Source organism: Trypanosoma conorhini (assembly GCF_003719485.1).
Source record: "Trypanosoma conorhini strain 025E chromosome Unknown Tco_14.4_contig_00014, whole genome shotgun sequence".
NCBI classification, from domain to species: domain Eukaryota; phylum Euglenozoa; class Kinetoplastea; order Trypanosomatida; family Trypanosomatidae; genus Trypanosoma; species Trypanosoma conorhini.
In genome coordinates, this window is record NW_021704100.1 from 15549 (window position 1) to 36922 (window position 21374).

At 58.8% G+C, this 21374-nt stretch overlaps 11 protein-coding genes across 11 annotated transcripts, besides 19 other annotated features; all 11 read right to left on the minus strand.

Annotated features, from left to right (window-relative positions):
- The first annotated feature begins 450 nt into the window (after positions 1–450).
- Positions 451–467: a microsatellite.
- A 141-nt stretch (positions 468–608) lies between these two features.
- Positions 609–628: a microsatellite.
- Positions 629–916: 288 nt separating this feature from the next.
- Positions 917–1867, minus strand: Tco025E_00593 (putative dTDP-4-dehydrorhamnose reductase domain protein; the record flags this gene model as incomplete). The annotated part of the gene is made up of 1 exon (XM_029367533.1): positions 917–1867. The coding sequence occupies one exon, from the start codon at positions 1865–1867 to the stop codon at positions 917–919; it is 951 nt and encodes a 316-aa protein (XP_029232362.1).
- Positions 1868–2395: 528 nt separating this feature from the next.
- Positions 2396–2429: a microsatellite.
- A 198-nt stretch (positions 2430–2627) lies between these two features.
- Positions 2628–3047, minus strand: Tco025E_00594 (uncharacterized protein; the record flags this gene model as incomplete). The annotated part of the gene is made up of 1 exon (XM_029367534.1): positions 2628–3047. The coding sequence occupies one exon, from the start codon at positions 3045–3047 to the stop codon at positions 2628–2630; it is 420 nt and encodes a 139-aa protein (XP_029232363.1).
- A 159-nt stretch (positions 3048–3206) lies between these two features.
- Positions 3207–3243: a sequence feature (GA-rich).
- A 46-nt stretch (positions 3244–3289) lies between these two features.
- Positions 3290–3317: a microsatellite.
- A 297-nt stretch (positions 3318–3614) lies between these two features.
- On the minus strand, positions 3615–5312 carry Tco025E_00595 (phosphatidylinositol-4-phosphate 5-kinase; the record flags this gene model as incomplete). Its single annotated transcript, XM_029367535.1, has 1 exon — positions 3615–5312. One exon carries the CDS (start codon positions 5310–5312, stop codon positions 3615–3617), a length of 1698 nt encoding a protein of 565 aa, XP_029232364.1.
- A 259-nt stretch (positions 5313–5571) lies between these two features.
- Positions 5572–5591: a microsatellite.
- A 366-nt stretch (positions 5592–5957) lies between these two features.
- Positions 5958–5987: a microsatellite.
- A 213-nt stretch (positions 5988–6200) lies between these two features.
- On the minus strand, positions 6201–10403 carry Tco025E_00596 (uncharacterized protein; the record flags this gene model as incomplete). The annotated part of the gene is made up of 1 exon (XM_029367536.1): positions 6201–10403. The coding sequence occupies one exon, from the start codon at positions 10401–10403 to the stop codon at positions 6201–6203; it is 4203 nt and encodes a 1400-aa protein (XP_029232365.1).
- A 79-nt stretch (positions 10404–10482) lies between these two features.
- Positions 10483–10511: a microsatellite.
- Positions 10512–10989: 478 nt separating this feature from the next.
- Tco025E_00597 (phosphatidyltransferase) lies at positions 10990–11676 on the minus strand (the record flags this gene model as incomplete). The annotated part of the gene is made up of 1 exon (XM_029367537.1): positions 10990–11676. One exon carries the CDS (start codon positions 11674–11676, stop codon positions 10990–10992), a length of 687 nt encoding a protein of 228 aa, XP_029232366.1.
- A 156-nt stretch (positions 11677–11832) lies between these two features.
- Positions 11833–11885: a sequence feature (GA-rich).
- Positions 11886–12060: 175 nt separating this feature from the next.
- Positions 12061–12429, minus strand: Tco025E_00598 (uncharacterized protein; the record flags this gene model as incomplete). Its single annotated transcript, XM_029367538.1, has 1 exon — positions 12061–12429. The coding sequence occupies one exon, from the start codon at positions 12427–12429 to the stop codon at positions 12061–12063; it is 369 nt and encodes a 122-aa protein (XP_029232367.1).
- Positions 12430–12435: 6 nt separating this feature from the next.
- Positions 12436–12466: a microsatellite.
- Positions 12467–12782: 316 nt separating this feature from the next.
- On the minus strand, positions 12783–13775 carry Tco025E_00599 (uncharacterized protein; the record flags this gene model as incomplete). Its single annotated transcript, XM_029367539.1, has 1 exon — positions 12783–13775. One exon carries the CDS (start codon positions 13773–13775, stop codon positions 12783–12785), a length of 993 nt encoding a protein of 330 aa, XP_029232368.1.
- A 167-nt stretch (positions 13776–13942) lies between these two features.
- Positions 13943–13969: a microsatellite.
- A 141-nt stretch (positions 13970–14110) lies between these two features.
- Positions 14111–14875, minus strand: Tco025E_00600 (uncharacterized protein; the record flags this gene model as incomplete). The annotated part of the gene is made up of 1 exon (XM_029367540.1): positions 14111–14875. One exon carries the CDS (start codon positions 14873–14875, stop codon positions 14111–14113), a length of 765 nt encoding a protein of 254 aa, XP_029232369.1.
- A 138-nt stretch (positions 14876–15013) lies between these two features.
- Positions 15014–15042: a sequence feature (A-rich).
- A 304-nt stretch (positions 15043–15346) lies between these two features.
- Positions 15347–15374: a microsatellite.
- A 116-nt stretch (positions 15375–15490) lies between these two features.
- Positions 15491–15503: a microsatellite.
- Positions 15504–15539: a microsatellite.
- Positions 15540–15557: a microsatellite.
- An 87-nt stretch (positions 15558–15644) lies between these two features.
- On the minus strand, positions 15645–17576 carry Tco025E_00601 (putative protein kinase; the record flags this gene model as incomplete). The annotated part of the gene is made up of 1 exon (XM_029367541.1): positions 15645–17576. One exon carries the CDS (start codon positions 17574–17576, stop codon positions 15645–15647), a length of 1932 nt encoding a protein of 643 aa, XP_029232370.1.
- Positions 17577–17820: 244 nt separating this feature from the next.
- On the minus strand, positions 17821–18741 carry Tco025E_00602 (putative metallopeptidase, putative,metallo-peptidase, clan MP, family M67; the record flags this gene model as incomplete). Its single annotated transcript, XM_029367542.1, has 1 exon — positions 17821–18741. One exon carries the CDS (start codon positions 18739–18741, stop codon positions 17821–17823), a length of 921 nt encoding a protein of 306 aa, XP_029232371.1.
- Positions 18742–18953: 212 nt separating this feature from the next.
- Positions 18954–19032: a sequence feature (A-rich).
- A 201-nt stretch (positions 19033–19233) lies between these two features.
- Positions 19234–19277: a sequence feature (A-rich).
- Positions 19278–19577: 300 nt separating this feature from the next.
- Positions 19578–19611: a microsatellite.
- Positions 19612–19620: 9 nt separating this feature from the next.
- Tco025E_00603 (uncharacterized protein) lies at positions 19621–21372 on the minus strand (the record flags this gene model as incomplete). The annotated part of the gene is made up of 1 exon (XM_029367543.1): positions 19621–21372. A coding segment is annotated over one exon (1752 nt), but the record flags the coding sequence as incomplete, so codon positions are not given.
- Between the last annotated feature and the right edge of the window lie 2 nt (positions 21373–21374).

The following is a 21374-nucleotide window of genomic DNA, read 5'->3' on the forward strand; positions in this document are numbered from 1 at the left end:
CGCAGTCGCTGCAAAAAAATCCTCCCACACCAGCGGCAGTGGTGTTTGCTGAACAGCATGGAGAACTTCTTGCGGCACAGCCTATTCTCGCATGCGTCGGCGGAGTTGTCATCGCGCCAGGTTGCATCGGGGAGGACCAGCGCACGCAGCCGGCGCATAGTCGCCGCACGACTCCGCCACTCTCGCCGCCTCCCCGCGGAAAAGAAATGAGGCGTCGATAAACAACTTTGACTGCCGGGGGCTTCCTGCGCGTCGCACGTGTCGTGGGACGCCTACGAAGGCGGCAGCGTCCCGCATGCACAGACGCGCGCAGGCGCGAAGTCAAAAACAACGGCAAGAAAAAAAAACGACCGAACGGATCGCGAGAGAAGAGAGGGGCCGAGAGGAGCGCGGCTTGGCGGGCACACGCACAACGCCACAGCGGCAGCGAAGAAAATAAAGGGGAGGGAAACACACACACACACACAGAGAAAAAAAAAAGCAATAAGAAAAAAGAACGGCGTCAGCTGTGGCCGCCGGCAGAGCCCGCCAAACCGCCCCTCTCCACAGACACTCTCCCACGCCGCAGGCAAACGAGAAAGACGTAAACCAAAACCCCCCCCCCCCCCAAAAAAAAAAAAAAAAATAAGAGGGGATAAATGCAAAAAACAACGGACAGCGGCAGTTTGCTGAGACCGTATACCCCTTTGCCTCCCAGGGTGTGCGTGTGTGTGTGCACGTATTCCCGCCTGCCGTTACACACATCTCCAGCCGTTGTGGCAGAAGAACGCCGGTTAAACATCGCTGCGGCAACAGCCACAACAGCAAAAAAGGAGAGAACTCGGACAGAAGAAAAAAAGAAGAAGGGGGAGAGAGACGGGGGAATAAGGGAAAAACGAAGCAAAACAAAACAAAAGTCACCACAACCGGCAGACCGTCACTCGTACTTGCGCATGGCACTCCTTCTCCGCTCCACAATTCCACACGGAAACTTTTTCGCAATCTCCATGCACACCTTTTCAACGGCGGTGTGAATTTCGTCCACATTCGGAAACAGCCGCTGCAGACGACGGGTGTCCAGCAGGTTGTTGCTGCGCGCCGACAGGAGGATTTTGTTCTGCTCGTCGACGGAAAAATTCTCGTACGTGTAGGCGGGGTCGACGTGTCTCCGGTAGAGTTCCAACACCTCGTTGTGCGAAATGGCCCCCGGGTTTGTCAGGTTGATCGTCCCAGTGACTTTGTTCAGTGACAGCTGCATCAGAATCGGCAGCATCTCCGGCAGCACCGTCATGCTGTTCGTAATGTTCACCACCTTCTCGTAGTTTGCAATTTTGGTGATGAAGTTGTACGGGCTGTCGTCAGCGGAGATGGGCATGCGAATACGTGCATTGAGCGCGGTGGTGTTGAAGAGCAAATGCATGAGACGGTCCGTGTAGCCCTTCACAGTGCTGTACGCAGAGCCAAAGAAGTTTGGAATGTCGGCCTCGTCAAAGCCGTCCCTGCCCATCTTGTGCGCCCCCTCGTCGTAGTGGAAGATGCAGCCCGTTCCAAGGTACGTGAAGTGTACGCCGTGGCGTGCACAGACCTGCGCGAGGACAACGGGGGACCACAAGTTGTCCCGCATGTTCTCCATGAGTTTGCCCGGCTGCTCAAGGTAGTCTATGGTGAGCTGCCGTCCGCCGCGTGTGCGGCCAATGAGACTGACGACACGATCCGGCCGAACCACGTGCAGTTCATGCTCGACCGCCGCCTCATCGTCCGCGCGGGACTCGGCTCCAATGGCCTCCAAACCGGAGGCCTCCAGCAGCTGCATGAACGCCTGGCCGATCCACCCCTTGTGGCCCCAGACAAGAAACCGCACGTTCCCCTCTCTGTCTCCCTCCCTCATTTACTGGTGGCCGGCTCGGCTCGTGTAAAGAGGCGGAGAAAAATGAGGTGACGGCGCGGTGTGCGCGAAACAACTGCGGAAAACCGCAGTAAATAAAACACCTAAAGAGTGACCTTCCCCCCACTCCTCACCCCCTCTCTATTCGGCTCTTCTGCAGTCAATGTATTCGCCTTGCTGTGGTTGCTGCCGTTGGTTTCTCTCTCCTCCCCACCCTCCTCCCGCGCCCTCTACACTTGCGCTTGTCTTGTTCTTGCTCCCTAGTCTCTCGGCAGGACGGTGGAAGAGAGAGGCAACGCAGACGGCGGCGTGCAGGAGCCAAACGCAGGCACGCAAGGGCACTGAGATTGTCCAATGAGCCCGACACGTTGCATCTTCAGCTACCCCCCGCACGCCCACACACGTCCGTGCAACGCAGAGTTGCCCCTGGGGAAAGACAACAACAAAAACAACAGCCGGCCTGTTGTCGCCGGCATCGTGATCGCCGCTCCCTCTTTTTCTCTTCTCTCCTCGTCCTTATTGTCTCCCCGCTTCTGCTTGTGCTTTTGTTTTCGTTTTTTTTTTGCAATCAATTTTCGTTTATTCGCCGCATCTCTGTGAACACCAACCACAATAACGTTTCCTGAGCGTCTAGGCCACTTCAGAAGTAGTGGGAAGGAAATGCATGCGGTCCAACCCACACGCGCCGCAGAGATAAAGAGAGAGCAAAGAAAAAAAGAACGGCTTCCCGCAGACGTCGAAGGTTTGCAGTGTTGTCGTTGTCTCACAGCTTGCCGATGGCGCGGTACCACAGCCGCTTGATGCCCTGCGGCTCCTCCTCCAAGGCAGTGAGCGCGGGATCGTCTGCCAGCGCCCTCCGCACCTCCGGGTCGTGCCGTGCGGCGCAGCGCTTCAGGTGCGCCATCGCCTCCTGGCAACGAGATGCCTCGAACATGTTGACCATCATGCACTGATGCAGCTTCTCCGCCTCCCTTGCGCACTCCTTCACTAAATTGAACCTGCTGTGATCGTAGGCCTCGTTCTGTCGCTCCCTCCAGCCCTTGATGCAGCTGTAGTAGCCAACGCGCTGCTTCTCGCAGGACCCCTCGGCGCGGTCCGGGCCGTAGTCAAACTCCTTTAGGCACGCCCGCCACAATGTTGCCTCAACGGCGCAGGGCGCGGGATCCGGCACGTGCGTCGGCATCTCTGCTGTGCGTGCCTCCGACCTGTGGGTGCAGCCACGTATGTCACGCTGCGGCGCCCCGTTTTGTTATTGCCGCCGGCCACGCACCTCGTACTTCCCCGCCCCCGCCCGCTACCGTCGTCCCTTTCCAGCCGATGCACTGTGGAGAGCCAACGGCACAGAGAGAGATAGAAGGAGAAAAAGGGGGAGAGTGAGATGGCAGCCAAGTGCGTGAGCTGCATTCATGGCAGTCGGGAGCGGGATGTGTGTGTGTGTGTGTGCGTGTGCGTGGGAGTAAAGCGACGAGTCGACCAGTCACCCCCCGGTGGACGCCGCAGGTAAAACAGAAGAAACGTCATGGCATCTCGTCATCAAGAAATAAAGGGAAGGAACCGTTGAACAGTGAGAAACAGAAGAAAAAAAAATAACAAGAAATAAAATGAAATAAAAATAATCCCGCACTTATGCACGCAGGCGGCACGTGGCAAAACGAAACTAAAAAGAAAAACATACACATACACACACATGCACATTGCACGCCACTGTCAAACACGGCTTTCCTTTGCCTTCCTGGCACGCCGCCTACGCTTAGCTGCCGGTCAACAAGGGAAAATCAGAGGGGTAATCAATAATATCAAACAACTTGCACAAAGTATACGCCCAGTACTCGCGATCATACTCGGAATCGGCGCGGAGCAGCAGCTTGTACTCATTCTCCTTTTCCGTATATATAATGCATACTTCACGCCCTGGCCGCGTCGCCTCCTTGTGTGTACGCAACGATGGCCGCGTGACGACACGAGTGTCATCAGTATTCAAAAGCAGGAAAGACACGGGTTTGCGGCATAACTCGTCCCTAAAGTAGCTTAGACTCACCACCGTGTTGAATGGGGCAAGAACAAAGAACCGACGGCGCCAATTTCTTCTGCCAATGTAACTCCGTCCAATGGAGAACTTCTCCAGCCACCCTTTACAGCCATTCGGCACACCGCCGGCGATAACAGAGGCGGAGAAGGCCAACAACTCCCCCTCCTCCTTCTTGCTAAGATGGCTGCAACTCCCATTGGGCTCCAGCAGTGCGTTGTGCGGGTTTAAGCTAGGGAGCTGCGGCATTGTAAATTCACTTGGCCTCTCCACCAAAATGGATGGAAGCGATATACCTGCCTCATTATTCCTTGGCAATGGCGCGCTTGCCTCCAACCTTTCCTGCTGCGGGGAGGGCTGGGACGACGACACCTTTCCGTTGGTATTCTTCCTCTTCGCGGCGGCGACGGCGGCGGTGGTGGTGGCAACATCCGCGAGTGACTCCGCCAGAGAGGGGGGTCGTGTGGCCGCAACCTGTCTAGGCGTGGAAACCGCAGACCGTGGCTCATCCTTGGCGGGCGCTTCAGAGAAGGACGCGGTTTCCTGTATTACCTGCTCAATGGCCGCCGCCGCATCCGCCGGGAGTTGCTTCCCACGCTGGAAGTAGCCCACGACCGTGCTGCCGTCTGACATCGTGAGCACTCCCTTCCCATGTGGCTGATTCTCCATAAAGAAGCCGCAGTACGTTCTCCCGTCCTGCGAGTGGTAGGTGATGGAACCGGCGCCGTGAAGCTTCCCCAGGACAAATTCGCCAATGTAGTGATCACCGTTCGCGAAAACCATTTCACCTGTTCCGTGGGGCTTGTCATTCATCCAGTCGCCGTTGTACATGCGTTTGCTGTCGGCAAAGGTCATCTTCCCTCGCACCTTGCCGCCGTTTTCCCAGCTTCCCTCATACACGCGCTTTCCCCCGGCGTACCACCCCGTCCCCTTCCCCGTCATTGCGCCATCCCTAAACTCGCCCTCGTAGTACTCACCATTCCTCTGCGTCAAACGACCAAAGCCGTGACGGACGCCGTGCCTGTACTCCCCCTCGTAGAGACGACCGTCCGCAAAGGCGTAGGAGCCCTTTTCCCCATGCGGTCTTCCCTTGAAAAAGCCTCCCTCGTAGGAGTCGCCGTTGCACCACTCAATGCTGCCGATGCCGTGACGCTCATCCATGTTCCAGGCGCCATCGTACAGCCTGACCCCGGTTGGATGCTTCTCCACCTTGGAGCGGAAGACGCCCTGCCCATGGCGCATGCCCCACGAGAAACTCCCCGTGTACACATCCAGCGCTGTCGTCAAAACACCTTCTCCATGCATGGAGTCGTCGGCAACCTGCCCAGTGTAGGTGCAGTTACCAGAAAGTTGGGCGTTCTTCACGTATCCACTCGGTGCGCTCAGTGGCCCCTGAAAATCGTCCGTCAGGCTGTCGCTCATAACTGCCTTCACGCACCGTCACGGTTCTCGTCGAACTCCTGCCCCGCCTCTTCTCCTTAACCTTCCGCAACGAAGCACAAAGCAGAGATAAATGTTTTCCTCCTCCTGTGCACTATACCGCCTTTCTTTGGGAAGAAGTAAGCGCCTCCGCCCTCCTCGTAGCGAGGCCGCGGGGTAAACACCTCCAAGGTCGCTAAATGTTTGCAAAACAGAAGCAAGAGAAAGAAGAGGAAGGCAAAAAAAAAAGAGGGAGAGACGGATATATATATATATATATATCGGCATGGAAGGTGAGAAAAGAATGTATCAGTACAGGAAACCTTGCAGATGCGCTGCATGTATGCAGATTGAGCATGGAGGCCAATAATACAGCAAGAGAAGAGGAAACAACACGGTGTACAGCACCCGCGTCACTTGTCCCGGATGCCTTCTTTGGCTCCAAGCTGCTGAAGAAACACAGCACTAAAAGGAGAAGCTGAAACGGAGAAAACTACACTGGCAGCAGATGCCACACGAAGGGAAGGGACAGTAATAAATAAAGAGGACAGCCAGAACACAACGAATCAAATCCATCACCTACAAGTATACAATACGTATATGTGGCGCAGAGTCAGTGCATACAGTGTATATAACTATAGCTGTATGTATATATATATATATATATATATATATATAACTCTAGAGCCACACAGGAAAATATATACAAATGTAGGTATATACACGCATCAAGAAACCAAAAAAAAAAGGAAAAGAGCAAAAAGAGCAAAGGCTAAAACAAAATAGCGCCTAGATTGGGTACATCAACGTCATACAAACCACCACCGCCAGCATGTTCATCACACGTAAACTAGAATGACCAGCAAAACAACATTAACCCCTGGGGAACATTCATCGCAGGTCCGAAAGCTCATCGACTTGGCTCTCCGACTTGGGCTGCTTCTTTGCCCTTTTCTTAGGCCTGGTAGCCGGCGGTCCTGTTTCTCTGCTGGCAGAGAAAGCGGATGGTCGCCGCGGAGCCGAGCTCGCCCGCGCTCGCCCGGTGACGGAGTCAAAATGCAATGCCTTCAGGCGAAGCACCGCAGTCCCCTCCATATCAGGTGAAAAGGGGTAGTGAATGCCAAGTCTATCCGCCATTGCCATGTACTCAACGAGTCTATTCTTCGTCGGCACGAGCTCCTTTGCGAGGTTTTGTAGCTCCAACTGCAGTCGCCGCACCGTCGCGTCAGGGCTTCCTGACGCCGTACTCACGGCATCCGAAAGGGCACCCAGCTCCGATTGCAGTCTGCTGTTCTCCGTCACGAGTCGCCGCAACTCCGTCTCTCCCTGTGCGTCGGTTGAGTGGCTCCGCAACTGCAACTCCAGGAATCGAATCTGCTCATGCAGCTCGGCAGTGCGAGAGTCGACATCTTTAGTTGCAAGCTCCAGATCGTCATGGGCGTCTACTAACTCCTGCGTGAGAGTGGCAATGTTCTCCTTGAGTCGCACATTCTCCTCCCGAAGCACCAACACCTCCTGCTCGAGCTTCTCCAGCGTCTCCCGCTGTTGCTGGAGCTGGACTTGCTGCTGCTGCTTCACCCCCCCATCTGCGGCAGCGAGCGCCAAGACGTCTGTCTCCTGTAGATCTTCGACATGGGCCATGGATGAAAGGCATTTCTTGGCTGCCTTCTTTTTCCTCCTCCTTGACTGCCCCGAGGCCAAACTCAGTGGTTCGTCGCTGTCGTGCGCCCTGCGATGGAGTTCACTCTCTAAGTATTGGACTCGCTCCCGCAGCGCCGCAGCCTCGGCGTCTGCCTTGTCAAGCGCCCTGTCAAGCGTCTCCGCCGCCTCCGTACTGGACTGCAGCTGCCCCTCCAGCTGCGGTTGGGGGTGTATCAGCGACGTCTGCGGCTGCTCCGCCAGCGCGCATTGAACGGCGGCGTCGGCGAAGGACGCACCCGTCTCTACACTAACGCAAGCGCTGCGGTCAGTGACGCCTCGCTCTTTCATCTCGGTGGCGGCGGCGGCGGCAGCAGCAGCAGCAGCGGCAGCATGACTATTACTGTTCGCATCCCCACCATTGCTATCGCGACGAGTTTTTGTATTCCTACTAGGACCATTGCCTGTTGTGACCTCCCGCAGCTTCCCAAGATCCAACTCCATAGCTGCCTTCTCTGCATGCACACGTCGAAGCTCGTCGCGCAGCTTCTCAAGCTCAGCCTCCGCATCCTGTTGCTGACGCAGTCCAAGTGCCGCTGCATCTTCCATATCGGCCTCCAGCTTCTCATGCTTCGCTTTATATTCCACAACCGCATTCCTTGCCCCGTCCAGCTCCTCCCGCTGTCTCTCCATCTCTTGGTTTATCGTGGTAACCGTTTGCAGAAGCTTTTCCTCCTGTCGGCACTTGTCTTCAAAGGCCCGACGGTGCTTCTGCGCCGCCTCCTCCATTTCCTTCTGGCGCAACAGCAACTGCTGCTCACTTTGCTGCAATTCCCCCAACTGCGTTCGAAGTTCCTCTAGCTCCTCATAGGCTTCCGTGAGTTTATTCGTTTCTGCCGCGAGTCGCTCGGCGGCGGCGCCACGCTCCTTTTGGTGCGTCGCCTGCAAAGACTCAATCTGCCGCACGTGATCCTCGTTCTCCGTCTCTAGGTCGTCGATGGTTTGACGGTAGATGAGAATTTCAGACTTTAGCTTGTCAAGGTCAAAGCTCTTCTGCCTCAGCTCCTCGCTGACCCGCCCCTTCTCCGCCAGGGTCGCCTTGTGAATGGCCTCCGGAACAAAGTTGTCCTGCGTCGCACGCACCGTTGCCAGCGTTGCGTTTGCCGCGTCGAGTTTGCGCTGCAGCTGGGCATTTTCCTCCTTGTAGGCCGCCTCCGCCGCCACCTGGGCGCGCGTGCGCTCCTGCTCCAACTTCACCGCCATCTCCTTGATGCCGTCCTGCATGTCCGTCATCTGCGCCTCCAACGTCGCATTCACGTCCCGTAGGCGTGTATTTTCACTGCTGAGCTGATTCCACTTTTCCCGCATTTTGGCGTCGCTGGACTGCAGTGCCGCCGTCTGCTCCTCGTGGGACTTGATTGTGTTCTGCTGCCGCGTCAGCACCGCGTGGAGGCTCTCGTTTTCTTCCTTGATGCGTCCCAACTCTCTTCGGGCCTCCTCCAGTTGTTTCTTGATCGGTTCCAGCGTGTTGGCCAGCTTTGAGTTCTGCGACTGCAGCTCGGCGTACTGGCTCATGTTTATCGTGCGACTCTGCGCCAGCTCCATGTACGCGATGGTCTCCTTCGCCTTGACAAGTTCATTTTCCAGCACCTCCACGCTTGAGAGACGATCCTGCAGGGCATCATTCTTTTGCCGCAGCTCAGCCACGTTTTGTTGCAGCTTCCCAACCTCCTCGCCCTCGCGCCGCAGCTTTTTTAGCTCCAGCTGCGCGGCCTCCTTCTCCTCGACGAGTGCGTCCTTCGCGGCGGCGCTGCTGTTGAGGTCGCTCGTCAGCGTCACACAGCGCTTCAAGAGGAAGTTAATGCGTTGCTTGTCCTCCTGGGAGGCGCGCGTGAGCCGGATGACTTCCTCCTCCTTCGCCGCCGCCGCCGCACGGAGCTGCTTCGCCTCCTCCTGGAGTTGATTGCGCTGAAACTCCACGCACTCGATACGCGCCCGGTTGCGCTCCAGCGCGCTAAGGATCTCTCGGTCGTCCAGCGCGGATTCGCCCCTGCCGCTGCCTCCGGCCGCGTCACCGGTGCCCTTCTCGCGTTCCCGCGCGACAAGCTCCTCCAGGTGCTTCACCCGCGCGGCGGTGAACTCAAGCTCCTGCGCAAGTTGCCTGTTCCGCGCCTCCGCCGCCTCCAGCGCGTCGCGTGCGACGCTGTGGTACAACCTCTGCTCGAGCCTCGCCTTGTCCCGCTGCAGCTCGTCCACCTCCAGCTCGTTCGCCCGCCGCAGCTCCGTCAGTCGCGCCTCCAGCTGCTGCACCTCCCGCGTGGCCGTCTGCAGGCGCCCATTCGCGACGTCGCACTCCTGCTGCAGTTCGCCGCATCGGTCACACGGCGCCTCCTGCGGCGGCGGCGCCCGCTCCTCCGCGGCGGGTGCACGTAGCCGGCTCATTGCCTCAGTGAGTTGCTGCGCCAGGGTGGCGTTCTCGCCCACCTTCAGTTTATGCAGTTGCTCTTCCGTGGCCAGGGCCTTCTGCAGCTGCGCCACCTCCGTCTTCAGCCGCGCGACCTCGTCGTTGAGGTACTGCAGCTCCACCTCGTTGGAGTTGCTGCCCTCCAGACGCAGGGACTGCAGCTCCCGCTGCTGTCGAGCGTTTTCCACCGTCTTTATCTGCAACTCCTCGCGTGCACCACGAAGCTCCTGGCGAAGCTCCTCCTCACGCTCCGAGCGGCGCTCCAACTCGTGGCGCAAGTCTATGAGCGAGACCCGCTCCGCCTCCGTCTGGCTAGGAAGAATGCGAACGGCGACGCTCAGCGGCCCGCGGCTGATCACATCCTGCTGCTCATGCACAATGACCGAGAGCCTCTGCGCATTCATGTGGGCGTTCTGCAGTTCTCCAATGAGCACCTGCACCTCGTCGTTGGAGGAGGCGTGGTTCGCCTGGTACTCAACAAACTCGCTTTGCAGCGCCTGCAACATCGCCTCCAAGCCCTCGCGCGCCGCGGACTTCGAGCCCCCAAACCAGCCCGTCTTCTCCGGCTCAAAGAGAGAGTGCAACACGGACGCCGCCGCGAAGGGGCGGGTGGAGAGCGCCACGCACCTCTCCTCCTGCTGGCCCACGTGCCTCGCCAGCCTCGCGTTGTCGTCGCACACCTTTGTGAGGGCGTTGGCGAGGGAGGCGTTTTCATTCTCCAGCTGCCGCAGCCGCCTCACAAGCGCGTTGCCTTCCTCCAGGGTCTGCACCACCTGCGTCGCGTCCGGCGAAGACGCAGCGGAGGCGGAGGCGCCGTCCGTGGAGGGGTGCAAGCGGGCCGCATGCGGCATCTCCGCCGGTTGGTCGTGCGAAGATCGGCTCCCCGCTCCGGTGCTACTGTTGTTGGCCTCGCCCGCGCCCAACGAGCCCCTCGATCGTGTGAGACGCACCGTCTTTTTAGGGGCCGCCTCCGCGCGTCTGGGCCCCCGCATAGGCAGTTGTGTACACGTGTATGCCTGCGGCCGGAGACACGCGCCGCGAAACCGCCTCCCGCCCCCTTCTTCGCACTGTTCGTGTGTGTGCGTGTGCGTGCGTGTCGTTGGACCCACGCTGCTAGTAGTTCGCCCTCGCGTCTTTCGCGTTCTCCTGCCACGAACCAGCTGGCACGGGAGGCAAGAATTCGAACCTCCAGCCGCAGTTGCAAGAAACAGAAAAATAATAATAAGAGACGGCGGGGCCAGGATGCAGAGGAAAAGCAGTAAATAGGCCGCCAACCCAACCGAAGCAACAGTAAAAAAGAAAAAAAAGGAAGCAACTGCCCGACGCGGTTGCATCACTGCATGCAGCCGCCAACACCGACAGACGGAGAGGCGTGCGAGTACGCATCCACAGATACTCCCTGCATGGGTGCAGAAGGGCGACGGTGAAGGCGACAAGGATGATGTGTTCATCCTTCGCTATGTATTAACGCTACTTCTTTCAAGTTCACTCTCTTTTTTTGCCTTTGCGCTGGCCTGTTATCGGCCCCTCACCGCAAATCGCCCATGCGTGTCCTACCGCAGACGGGGGAGGAAGGCACTACTGCTTCTTTCCACGCTCCTCCCGCTCCTTCGCATCCAGCACGGCGAGGTGGTACATGCCATCCAGCAGTTGCTGCACGTTCACCACCTGCTTCAGCGCGTTCAGGGCGCCCATCGCGAGCAGCAGGGGAAGCGTGAGCGCCTGCACCCACGCCACCTCGGGATACATCCAGTACGCGTACAGGAGGATGTACGAGAACTCCTGCCCAACGCAGAAGGCACCCATCACGGTGCGGTTCGAGTAATACAGCCGCAGCAAGAAAAACGTGCTTTCAGAGACGTCCTTGTGCGACCCCTTGCGCAGAAAGAGTGTGACGTACATGCGACAGAAGTGCGACGCGACATCCAGGAAGACGAGAAAGGCGCACAGCGTCGTAAACCACTCGGGCATGGGCTGCACCACGTGGTTCAACACCAGCAGGAGGCCGGCGGTGGAGGCACGGTCTGTCAGCATGTCGAAAATGGCCCCAAAGTGTGAGCACTGGTCCATGTAGCGCGCCACCACTCCGTCCGCCGCGTCCAGCGCGAAGGACAGGGTGTAAAAGGCGAGGAATAGCCCAGGGTAGTTGCCCAGCACGGCGAAGGAAGCGAGGGAGAGGAGGACCCGCACGTAGCCGATGAGGTTCGGGTAGAACCAGTAGATCTGCGTGGGACTCACGCGGCCGGGGCCTCCGTCGGGGGTCATGGCGAAGCGTTGCGCAACTCAACGGGCGTCAAAGCAACCGCGCAACGTTTGCGCGCCGCGGCCTGAAGTGGGTGGGAAGTGTTCTCTGCGCGCCACGGACGGCTCCATTCCCGTGGGGGGCGGCGACGCAGGAGGAGGGAACGCCGGAGGGGGGGGGAAGCAAGAAGCAGAAGAAAAAAAGAGAATTGGGAGAAGAATAATAATAAAAAAGGGGGGGCGGGAGCAAAAGGAAAAAGATAAGTAAAGAGAAAAAAACGCAACAGGGATATACGCCAACAAGCAACAGCAGATCGACTTGCGCCACCACCATCATGGCACGGCTGCCTGTCGTGTGCGGCGGGACCAAATGACGGGCGGGGTTGTACGTGGGGAAGGCCACCGGCTTCATCCTCTTGGGCCTTCCTCGTGGCGGATCTCCTCCCGCATCTGGTCGACACTAAAGGGGCAGGCACGGTACTTGAGCACGGGGTAGCGAAAGTAGACATTCTCCCGTGCCACGTGTCGCTTCGCCAGGCAGCTGTCGCACAGCTCGGCGCCGGCGTCCGTGAAGTGGTCCAGTGTGAAGTGCAGGCCGCAGAGGACGCAGAGGCGCTTGCAGTCCACGCAGACAAGGGACTGCGACAGTGTGGTGGTTTTGTTAAAGTGCGCCGCGGGCAGCAGGCGACGGCACGTGCCACACTTCAAACGCAGGTTCTTCTTGGAGACGAAAAGCGCACCACGTCGCGAGACGCACAGCGTGAGGGTGCGCCACATCCCTTTTGTGCTTGTGTGTGTGTGTGTGTGCGTGTGTTCGGTTTTTTTTTTCGCAGGGGTGGGTGGAGGGGGAGAGGCGCGTGGAGCGGCTGGCAACGCGTTTGCGCCGGCGCGGGAAAAACAAGGGAGAGGCAACGTACGAGGGGCCACGCGGCCGTGAGACACGCAAATGAAAGTCCACGCGACGCATGGGCCGGGCCGCGAGACACCGCCACCGCCACCGCACTATTTCTCCCCCTTTTCTTTTTGCTCTCGCTTTTTGCTCGCGCCACGCTGCCTTTCGTCTCGCTCCCGCCAAACGAGAGAAACCAAGAGGGAAAAGTGCCAGCAAGCAAAAGGAAAACAAAAAAGCCTCAGAGAACCGTCATGTCTACCTGCAGGAGAATAACTTGATCCGCCAGCTTCTTTTCCACCCGCTGCCGCACCTCCGCCGAGAAGGCCGCCGTGTCGGGGACGACGTCGGCCCACGACATGCCCTCCCCGTTCAGCGCGCCGCTCCGCAGAAACTCCTCGGCGAACGCCGGGCTCAGCCGCGACGCCGCCCGCGACAGAATGGCCCGCCGATACTTTTCCTGGAACACTTCCCGCGTTACGGTCTCCAGTGTCCGCTCATACACCGGGAGACTTCCCCTCTGGTACTCGTTGCGCGTCATGGCTGGACGAAGGCGGGAGCGGTAGAGCACGCGCGCGGTCGCAGAATTCCCCACACCCGCCGCCCCTTCCGCGGCCGTCGCAGGCCGCCGCCCGCGCTTCACGGCGAAGCGGTAGGGGTCCATGTCCGCCCCCAAATCCACCACAACGGCGGAGTCGGTAGCATGTAAATACAGCCGCACGCGGTACAGCAGCCAGTTGACATGAATGCGCCTCGTCGCGATTAACGACTCCGACGACTTGGGATGATCCCGCTCCTTCGCCGCACCCGCGTTCGCCGCGTCGTCGCTCAGCGCCACCACGCGGCGGCTGCCTGTCCACCGGTTCTGCAGCACCGCATAGTCAGAGGCAAAGTACTGGAGCCGCGTCTTGGCGTACGGGTCCGGGTCCGTCGTCAGCTCATAGCTGCGCGTTGCAAGGTAGTACGCGACGCACGAGGCCGCCGTGGCGCCGAGCAGCCCGTAGACACTGAGCGCTGCCTTCAGCCGGATGAGCGCCGCGCCTGGGCCAAGCACGCGAAAGCCCTCCACAAATTCGTATCCCTGCACTCCGTAGATCCCAGTCCGCTCGCTCGTCGCGTGCGACGCGGCGGCCTTCTCGGCGGAGGTGGAAGCGACGCTGCGACGCCAGCCGCAGGACAACATCGGGGAGGTCGCACGCCGCAGCACGGCGGCCCCCCTGCCGCCAGCCCACATCGAGTCCCACGACAACTTCCGCTGGAGCAACGGAAGAAGATATGCAGCAACGCGTCGTGACGACGACGCGACCGACGGAGAAGGCAGAGAAGAACAACAACGAAAAGAAAAGGGAAACCCAGCCACGTCGGGATGCAGGGAGGAACGGGGGCCGAGGGACACACTCTCCGCCGCCGCCGCCGCCGCCGTCGTCGTCAAAGCCGAGAAACAGGTAGAACAACAATAGTGACATCAACCAGCGATGCCACAAGTGTAGAGGAACTCCCACCCTGCAACAACAACAACGAGAGGAAAAACACAAAAGGGACTCGCAGACTCGGGGGGAGAATCGCCTCTCAGTCTCCTCGGGAGCGCTTTCGCCACTGGCCAATATCCTCAGCTGCGGCCACCATCGCTTCCACACGCTGCGCCACATCTTCGCGCTCGCCCAACACCCCAGGAAGGTCAGCGGCCGCGCTAGTCTCTTCCACGGAATCAGGCTTGTCTGCCTGCGCGGCGGGAGTAACTGTCGCCTTGGCCAGCTTCTCCGCTCGCAGGTTCTCCAGCAGCCTCTGCGAGGCGCCGAGGTGTGTGGAGATTTCCTCTAGTTTTTGCTCAGCCTCAGCAAGCGCGTGGCTGGTAAGCGTCCCGAGAGCCTTGAGCTGCCTCAGGCATAGATTCAGCCGCCTCACCTCGCTGCTTTCAGTGCTCTGCTCAACCTCAATCTCCGGCGCCAGTTCGGAACGGATGGCGGCTAGTCGTTTTTCGCGTGCCTCCCGTGCAGACTTCAGCTCCTCCGCTGAACGCGGGCCCCCTTTTGTGCCGCTGCCGCCGTCCGCAATGGCCAGCTGCTGCGCCACCCCCGCTGGCGGCGACTCGGTGGCCACCCACAAAAACAGTTTGCTCGTGAGGTCGCCAAAGGCTGTGCCGTTAAACGTGATGGCGGTGCTGATGCTGTTCATGCTGCTGAACACGACGATGAGTCGCTCACCCGTGACGTCCCAACCCTCGATGGCGCCACATTTTGTCACAAGAAGCCGCAAGAGGTCCTCCCGCACTGTCGACGGGCAGCCTTCAATGTAGACCGTGCGGTGAAGCTTCCCCACCAGGTCCAGCGGCATGCGCTATCGCTTCCTTCTTGACCTTTTCCTTTTGCTCCCCCACCGCCAACAGCATGCAAAGCAGTCACAGAGAAGGAAAGGGAAAGGCACAGGGCCGAGAAATGATGGGAGAAAAACAATGGGCCCGGTGGGCGGATCAAAAAAAATAAAAATAAAAATAAAAATAATAGACTTTGCAGCAGAAAGGGAAACTTAGCCCATAGAGAACAAACTTGTTGAAAGAAGGGTAGAGGAGATGCGTTGAAGAGTTGTAGAAAGAGAAACCCCGAAAGTATTGACGAGTTACCTCTTTTTCTTTTTTGCCTGTGCGTAGCGGTTCCCCCCGCACCCCATTCTTCACGGGCGGGTTTATGGCTTCCCCCCTGGTCCTCTCTAAAAGGTGAAGACCCCGCACACCAGTGAGCAGCTTTCTCGGCCCGCAACCCCACTGCAAACTTCTTTCCATTGCACATGTCAATGTGGGTGTGTCTAATATATATATATATATATATGTCTATATGTCTGTGCCCAGGCCGGGGCCGTTGTTAAGCATTGAATCTATAATGATGGTGGCGGTGGCGGTGGCGGAGCCCCAAAAATTAGGAACGCGGGGAGTGTGAAAACACGCACACGCACAGACAGAGAGAGATATATATGTATATATGTATATATGTATATATGTATAGAAATAGAGAGAGAGAGAATCAATGTCGTCGTCATCAGCAACAGCAACGCGACAGTCGTCTGCGCTTCTGGCGAGGAGAGCTGAAATGACGCCGGCCCTCTACAGCTACGTGTTCCCGGCGGAATCAACGGTGCTCGCCGACGCGGCTGTGAGCTGAGAAAGGGACACAGGACTATCGTCAAAGCGCAGCTGCATGACGCAGTTTCTCTCCCCATTTTCTGCCCCACGCCAGACCTCGTCAGTGACGGCATTCGGGTAAATGAGCTGCGGTGAGAGGGATGGAGTCGGGCCGCGCTGCGTCGTTGCCAAGCCGCTTCTATCGCATGTGCTGTTCTGGTTACGGGGGCGACTAAAACTCGCCCCTTGGCTTGAGGTTGCCACATCCTCGGAGCCGCCCTTTGACGCTGTCCCGTTGCCAACGTTTCTCCCCGACATCATCCACTCACTGTGCGGGACAGGGGAGATGTCGGGCGTGCACACGTCCTGCACGCTCGGAATGCGTTCCGTGGAATGGGAAGAACTAACCGTGACAAAGCTCACACCCGAAAGAGACTGGCTGCAAGTAGCTGTCGTGGCCCACTTGCGGGTCGCACCATTGCCGTTGTTGGTGCTATTTTGACTACTACCATCCCCGTTACTTTTATCGCTCACTTGCAGCGGTGGTTGGGTTTGCCGCTCCCGTCCCCGCGCAGAGGCTGCAGAGTCCGCCGCCACCGTCGTGAGCGAAGGCTGCGGCAGCTGCGGCAGCTGCGTCAGCTGTGCGTCCCCCCACGTCTCAGGCGTGCCTAAGCAGGAAGATCCCACGGCGCTTGGCAGCTCCGTCTCTACGCTCTCGTCGTCTAGACCGCAGCTGTTGCCTTGAATGAAGGGGTGCTGCAGAGCCTCCTCGCACGAAAGCCGCTTGGCCTCATCCACGCAGAGGAGGGACTTCATAAAGTCGCACGCCTCCATTGAAAGATGCGAGGGATAGCGCACATCCCCTTTTGTGATGCGGGCACACACCTCCCAGGCGGAGAGGTGCTCAAACGGGAGACAACCGCACAGGACGCGGTAGGTCAAGATCCCAAGGGCCCACACATCCGCCTTCGTCGTGCAGCCCTGCCTTGAGACCTGCTCCGGTGCGAGGTAATCGATCGTGCCGCAAAGTGTGTACCGGCGGGTGTGATGCGTGGCACCGCGGTCGAGGCGCACGGCCCACGAAAAATCCGCCAGCTTCACCTCGTCGCCTTTGATCAAAACATTATCCGGCTTCACGTCACGGTGTATGATGTCTCGCTCATGCAGGAAGGCGAGGGCTGAGAGCAGCGGCCGCAAAATGCCCCGCGCAGCCTCCTCCGACAGGCGATGCCGCACCCGCGAGTCCAGCAGGGTCAGCAGGTTCCCCCCGTCCGCGTACTCCAACACCAAGAAGACCCGCAGCTCGTCCCAAAAGTACGCAAAGAGGCGCAGGATGTGACGATGACCACGTCCCGCGTACTCCTGCAGCTCCACCTCCCGCCGCAGCTGGTGGGCGAGACCGTGGTAGCGGAGCATGTCTTTCGAGAGACATTTCAGCACGACTGCGCACTTCGTGCGCTTCTCCCGTGCGAGGTAAATCTTGCCGAAGCGCCCCTCCCCCAACTTTCGTCCCACGTCGAAGTCGTCCAAAGACCACATGGGTCGCCGCACGTCCGGCCGGCGCTCCCCGGGGGAGTTTGGACTGCGCAACGCCACAGAAGCAGCAGCAGCAGCAGCAGCGGCAGTGGAGGTCATGAGCCGCGGCGACGCACGCGCGCCGCCGCCCGTCGTCCCGCCATGGCCCCACTCGTACATCCAAGAGCCGCCGCCGAAGGACGTCGCGCGCTGTGCCGCCATAGCAGCGCCGTGAATGCGGCACGAAACAAAGCGGCCAACGAGCAATGCGCCAACGAGGCCCGGAAATGCCACCGCCCCACGCTCCACGCACCGCAGCTTCCTGAGCTGTGGGCGGTCGCAAACCGAAAACGCAAGGAAGTGTCGTCGCAGCAGAACGAAAAGCAGGGAATAAAAAAAACCCATGAAGAACGACAGAGAAAAAGCGGAAAAACGATGGAGCAAAAACAGAACTGCAGCAAAAGTGCAGAGGCATGGACAGCCACGCGTTCACCCACATTGCGCCCCCGGAAGAAGGAAGGAATACTTCCACGATGAGACGCGCCCGCCTACCCGCAAAAAAAAAAAAACAAGGCACAAGCATCAGTCGGTGGCGGGCAGGCGCACACTAAAGAGGGGGAGAGACACCAAAAAAAAAAAAGGCAGGATGTCACGGCTTCGGCGCCGACAGCTCACGCTCCAGACGTTCCACCTGACGCTCCAGGGAAGCAATGGAAGACTTCAGGTGCCGCAAGGTGGGCTGCGCAATCAACTTGTCAAGAGTGTACAGCTGAACCACCTGCAAGGCGAACGCTGCCGCCATGGCGTCAGGTGCGTTGTTGCAGCGCCGCCGCACCATCTCCACGGCGGCGGCGACCTCGGCGCGAAATACATGCAGAAGGTGACATGTGACCTCACACGGCGGCAGGAACCTCAGTGGCATCTTCCCCACTGGGACAATCTCCATCTCAACCTTCTCGTGTGTTTCGCCCGGGCCGGTCCGGAAGCAGTGAATCGAGACGCTATTTCTGTTCGTCGCGTCGCTGTAAAAGACGCTGAATATCAGGCCAACCCAGCCGCTTTCCAACTGCTGGTACGCCCCCTGCGAGCGAAGGTCCACCTGCGATGGGTAGGGGGTGATGCGGGGGTGGCTGTGGTACCACCCAATCACGCGAGTTTGACGCCCCACCTGCTGTGTGTAGCGGTTGGCCTCCTCCGTGGCGCTGGCAAGCATCTCCGGGGCAATCTCGACGCGGTCGGAGCGGCGGACGCTGCGCTGCAAGACCCAAGTCCCCCACACATTGGCGCGCTTACGGAATATGGGGCTTGTGGTGTCCAAAGCAGCAGCGCCGGCGGTCACGCCTGTCCTCGGCGCAGTAGCGCCACCGGACACGGCGGGGGTCGCGGCTGCAGCCGCCGTCAGGGTCCCTGTGGGGGTGGCAGTTGCGGTGCCGCCACCGTCATGCAGCGTGACATCGCCAAGCAACAGCCCCATCACTTCCTCCTGCTCCGTCGTGAAGGCGTGTGCCAGGCAAGCCTGAATCACCGTATCCGCGACAACGAGTTTTTCAAGAGGTGCCGTTTTTCTCATTGTGCTATCCTTGCAGCGTCAGCGACGGATAAAACTAAACCGCTCTAGTAATGCGCGCCGCAGACTCCCATGAACCACGCACGCGCGCCGCCTACACAGCACAGCAACAGCACGTGGATATTGCAGGTAGGACTGGGATAGACAAAGAAGCAGCCTTCCATTGGAGTCATGCGTGCCAAGTAGGCGCAAGGCGGGGAAATAAAGACACGGAAAAGAGGAAAAATGAAAATAAAAATAAAATAAAGGGAAGTAAAAGAAGAGCAAGGGAATGCGGAAAAAATAAAGTAAAAGAGCGAGCGTCATGGCATGTAATGCGATGACTTCTGTCAGGAGAAGCGCAAGCAGAGAGCGACGGCGTGACGCCGGCCTAGAGGCTCAAGAGAAGAAAAAAAAAAGTATGGAGAGAGAAGAGGAGGGAGGCAACAGAGCGACCGGCACCGCCCTGCTCCCACCCGCAAAAAGGACGGAGCACACGAATAGCTGAAGGACGAGAAATAATATAACAAAATACAGAACAAAGCAAAAAAAAAAAAACAGGTACAAGGCGTGGCCCCGGCACGTCATGAGTTCAGAAAGCCGATAGACCGCGTGGGTCGGGCAAATCACGCGGCAAAGGTTTATGTCGGGGTACCATTATGCGCCCCCCCCCCCCTCCTCCTCCCTGCTCTCACCCGCAGACGCCCGCTTGTTTCTTCCCTCCTGTACTTTCGCCGCTGTTCGCAGGACGATTCGGCCTTCAGCGTGAATGCGTGCGTGAGAGTCGTGGCATGTGTTCCTAAGCGCCTTATTGCCTGCAATCCTCTACATTCTACTTCCTTCTTCCCCCTTTTCCACCTTCTCGTCGCTTTTTCCGCTCTCTCTCTCTCTCTCGTGATTTTGTCACCGCTGGCTCTCCACCACTGTGCGGAAGAGAGCCACCACAGCATGCTGCGGTAACTCGGCGATGAGTTCCCATGCCTGCGGGTCGCTTTGAATCAACGCATTAAAATTACTCGCCACGTAGCTAATCGCCCGCTCGTGCAGCTCCGGCACCTGGTGCTTTACGGCGTAGATAAGCAGGCGGAGGGCATTTTGGTAGTTGAAGGCGTCGTCCGCCTCCTTCTTGAGTTGCCCGTCCATTCCAAAGACGCCGTGCATCTTGAAGACGATGGCCACGTCCTCCGCAGAGAAGTCGCGGTAGTACTCAAGGTGGTGACGGTAGATCCCGACAAGCAGCTTCTGCCAGGAGCGCTGGGAGAAGTCAAACTCAGGGGCCGTGAAGGGCGGCACCGCCACCGTGGACCGCGGGTTTATGGACTGCGAGAAGAGGATGCAGCGGGAGGCCAGGATGTAGCGGTGCGCCTTCACGATCAGGTGCCTCGGCCCCACCACAAGCTCCATGTCGCTGTACTCCCCCGACTCCGCCAGCCACGCCAGCTGCCGGCCAAGCGTGTTCCGCGAGGTCGGGATGGCCACCTGCGGCACCGGCTCCTTGTCGCGCATAATGAGGGAGAGGCGACGAAACAAGTGGCCGGGAATCTCCTCAAACTTCGGGTCCTGAATGAGAAAATCGTAGTTTTCCAAGAGAACCCGAAGGTACAAGGCGTTAAGAACCTCATCCCCCGCATTGTACCGCGTCAGGGTAATGGAGAGAATATTTTCGTGCGATAGCAGCGGCCGCACAAAGGTCAGGCAGACGCCAGACAAGTCGTAGAATTCGCATGCGGAAGAGAGTAAATACAAATCCAGTAGCGCCTCCGGCGGCAAAACCCCTTGCTGGGGACACTCCTCCGTGTACACATACTGCAGGAAGGCAGAGAAAACATCTACCGTGACCGCAATGGCCACAACGCAACCAGTTTGCAGCGGCAGCACGTGATCCGGTAGAAGCGGACGCATGCGCGCAGCGACAACGCACCGATGCGCCTTCATGCGGACCCCTTGAATGTCAAACGTCATATCCGTCAGCGCCTCAAGGTGCTCAAAGGGGTACAGCAGCGGTGCCCGGACAACTGCTTGCCCAGCAGCCACGCTGGGGCTTTTCTCTGGCGCGACGATCAAACGTCCTCTGGAGGACGCGGAGCGCGTCGCACCGGCGCCTCTATGCTCCAACGGCGAGCGCATGCGCAGAAACGCGTGTTTTGGGTCTTGATGCAAAGTGGACAGCACGGGAGGCGAGCTGGAGCGTTCATTCAGCACGTTTGTGTCGAGAACGCCAACGCCGTGGCTGTTACTACTGGCCTCCAATATCTTTAACAGAACATCAATGTCAAAGTAAAGGGCACCGGAGGCCGCATCCTCGTAGACAAACCCATTCTCTTGCTGCAGGAGGCGCCAGATCAAAATAAACTCATTCATCCCCCACGCGCTCCCGGACTTCTTGAACGGGCAGCGAAAGGTGTGGGCCTTTGACGACTGTGGATCCTCGAAGCAGCGCAAGATTAACTTGAACTGGGCCACCACGGGCACGTTCGAGCAGCTTTGGAGATGAATAGAGAGGAACCCCTCGTCACTCGCCGCGGCTGCGCGGCGTTGCAGGTGCAGACGCCACACGTGCTCCCCAACGGCAAACTGTGGGCTGTAGTGGGACGCGTCCAGCGGCATGTTCCGCAGCAGCTTCAGCGGGCAGTGGTAGCGGAACCGTGCGCCGTTCT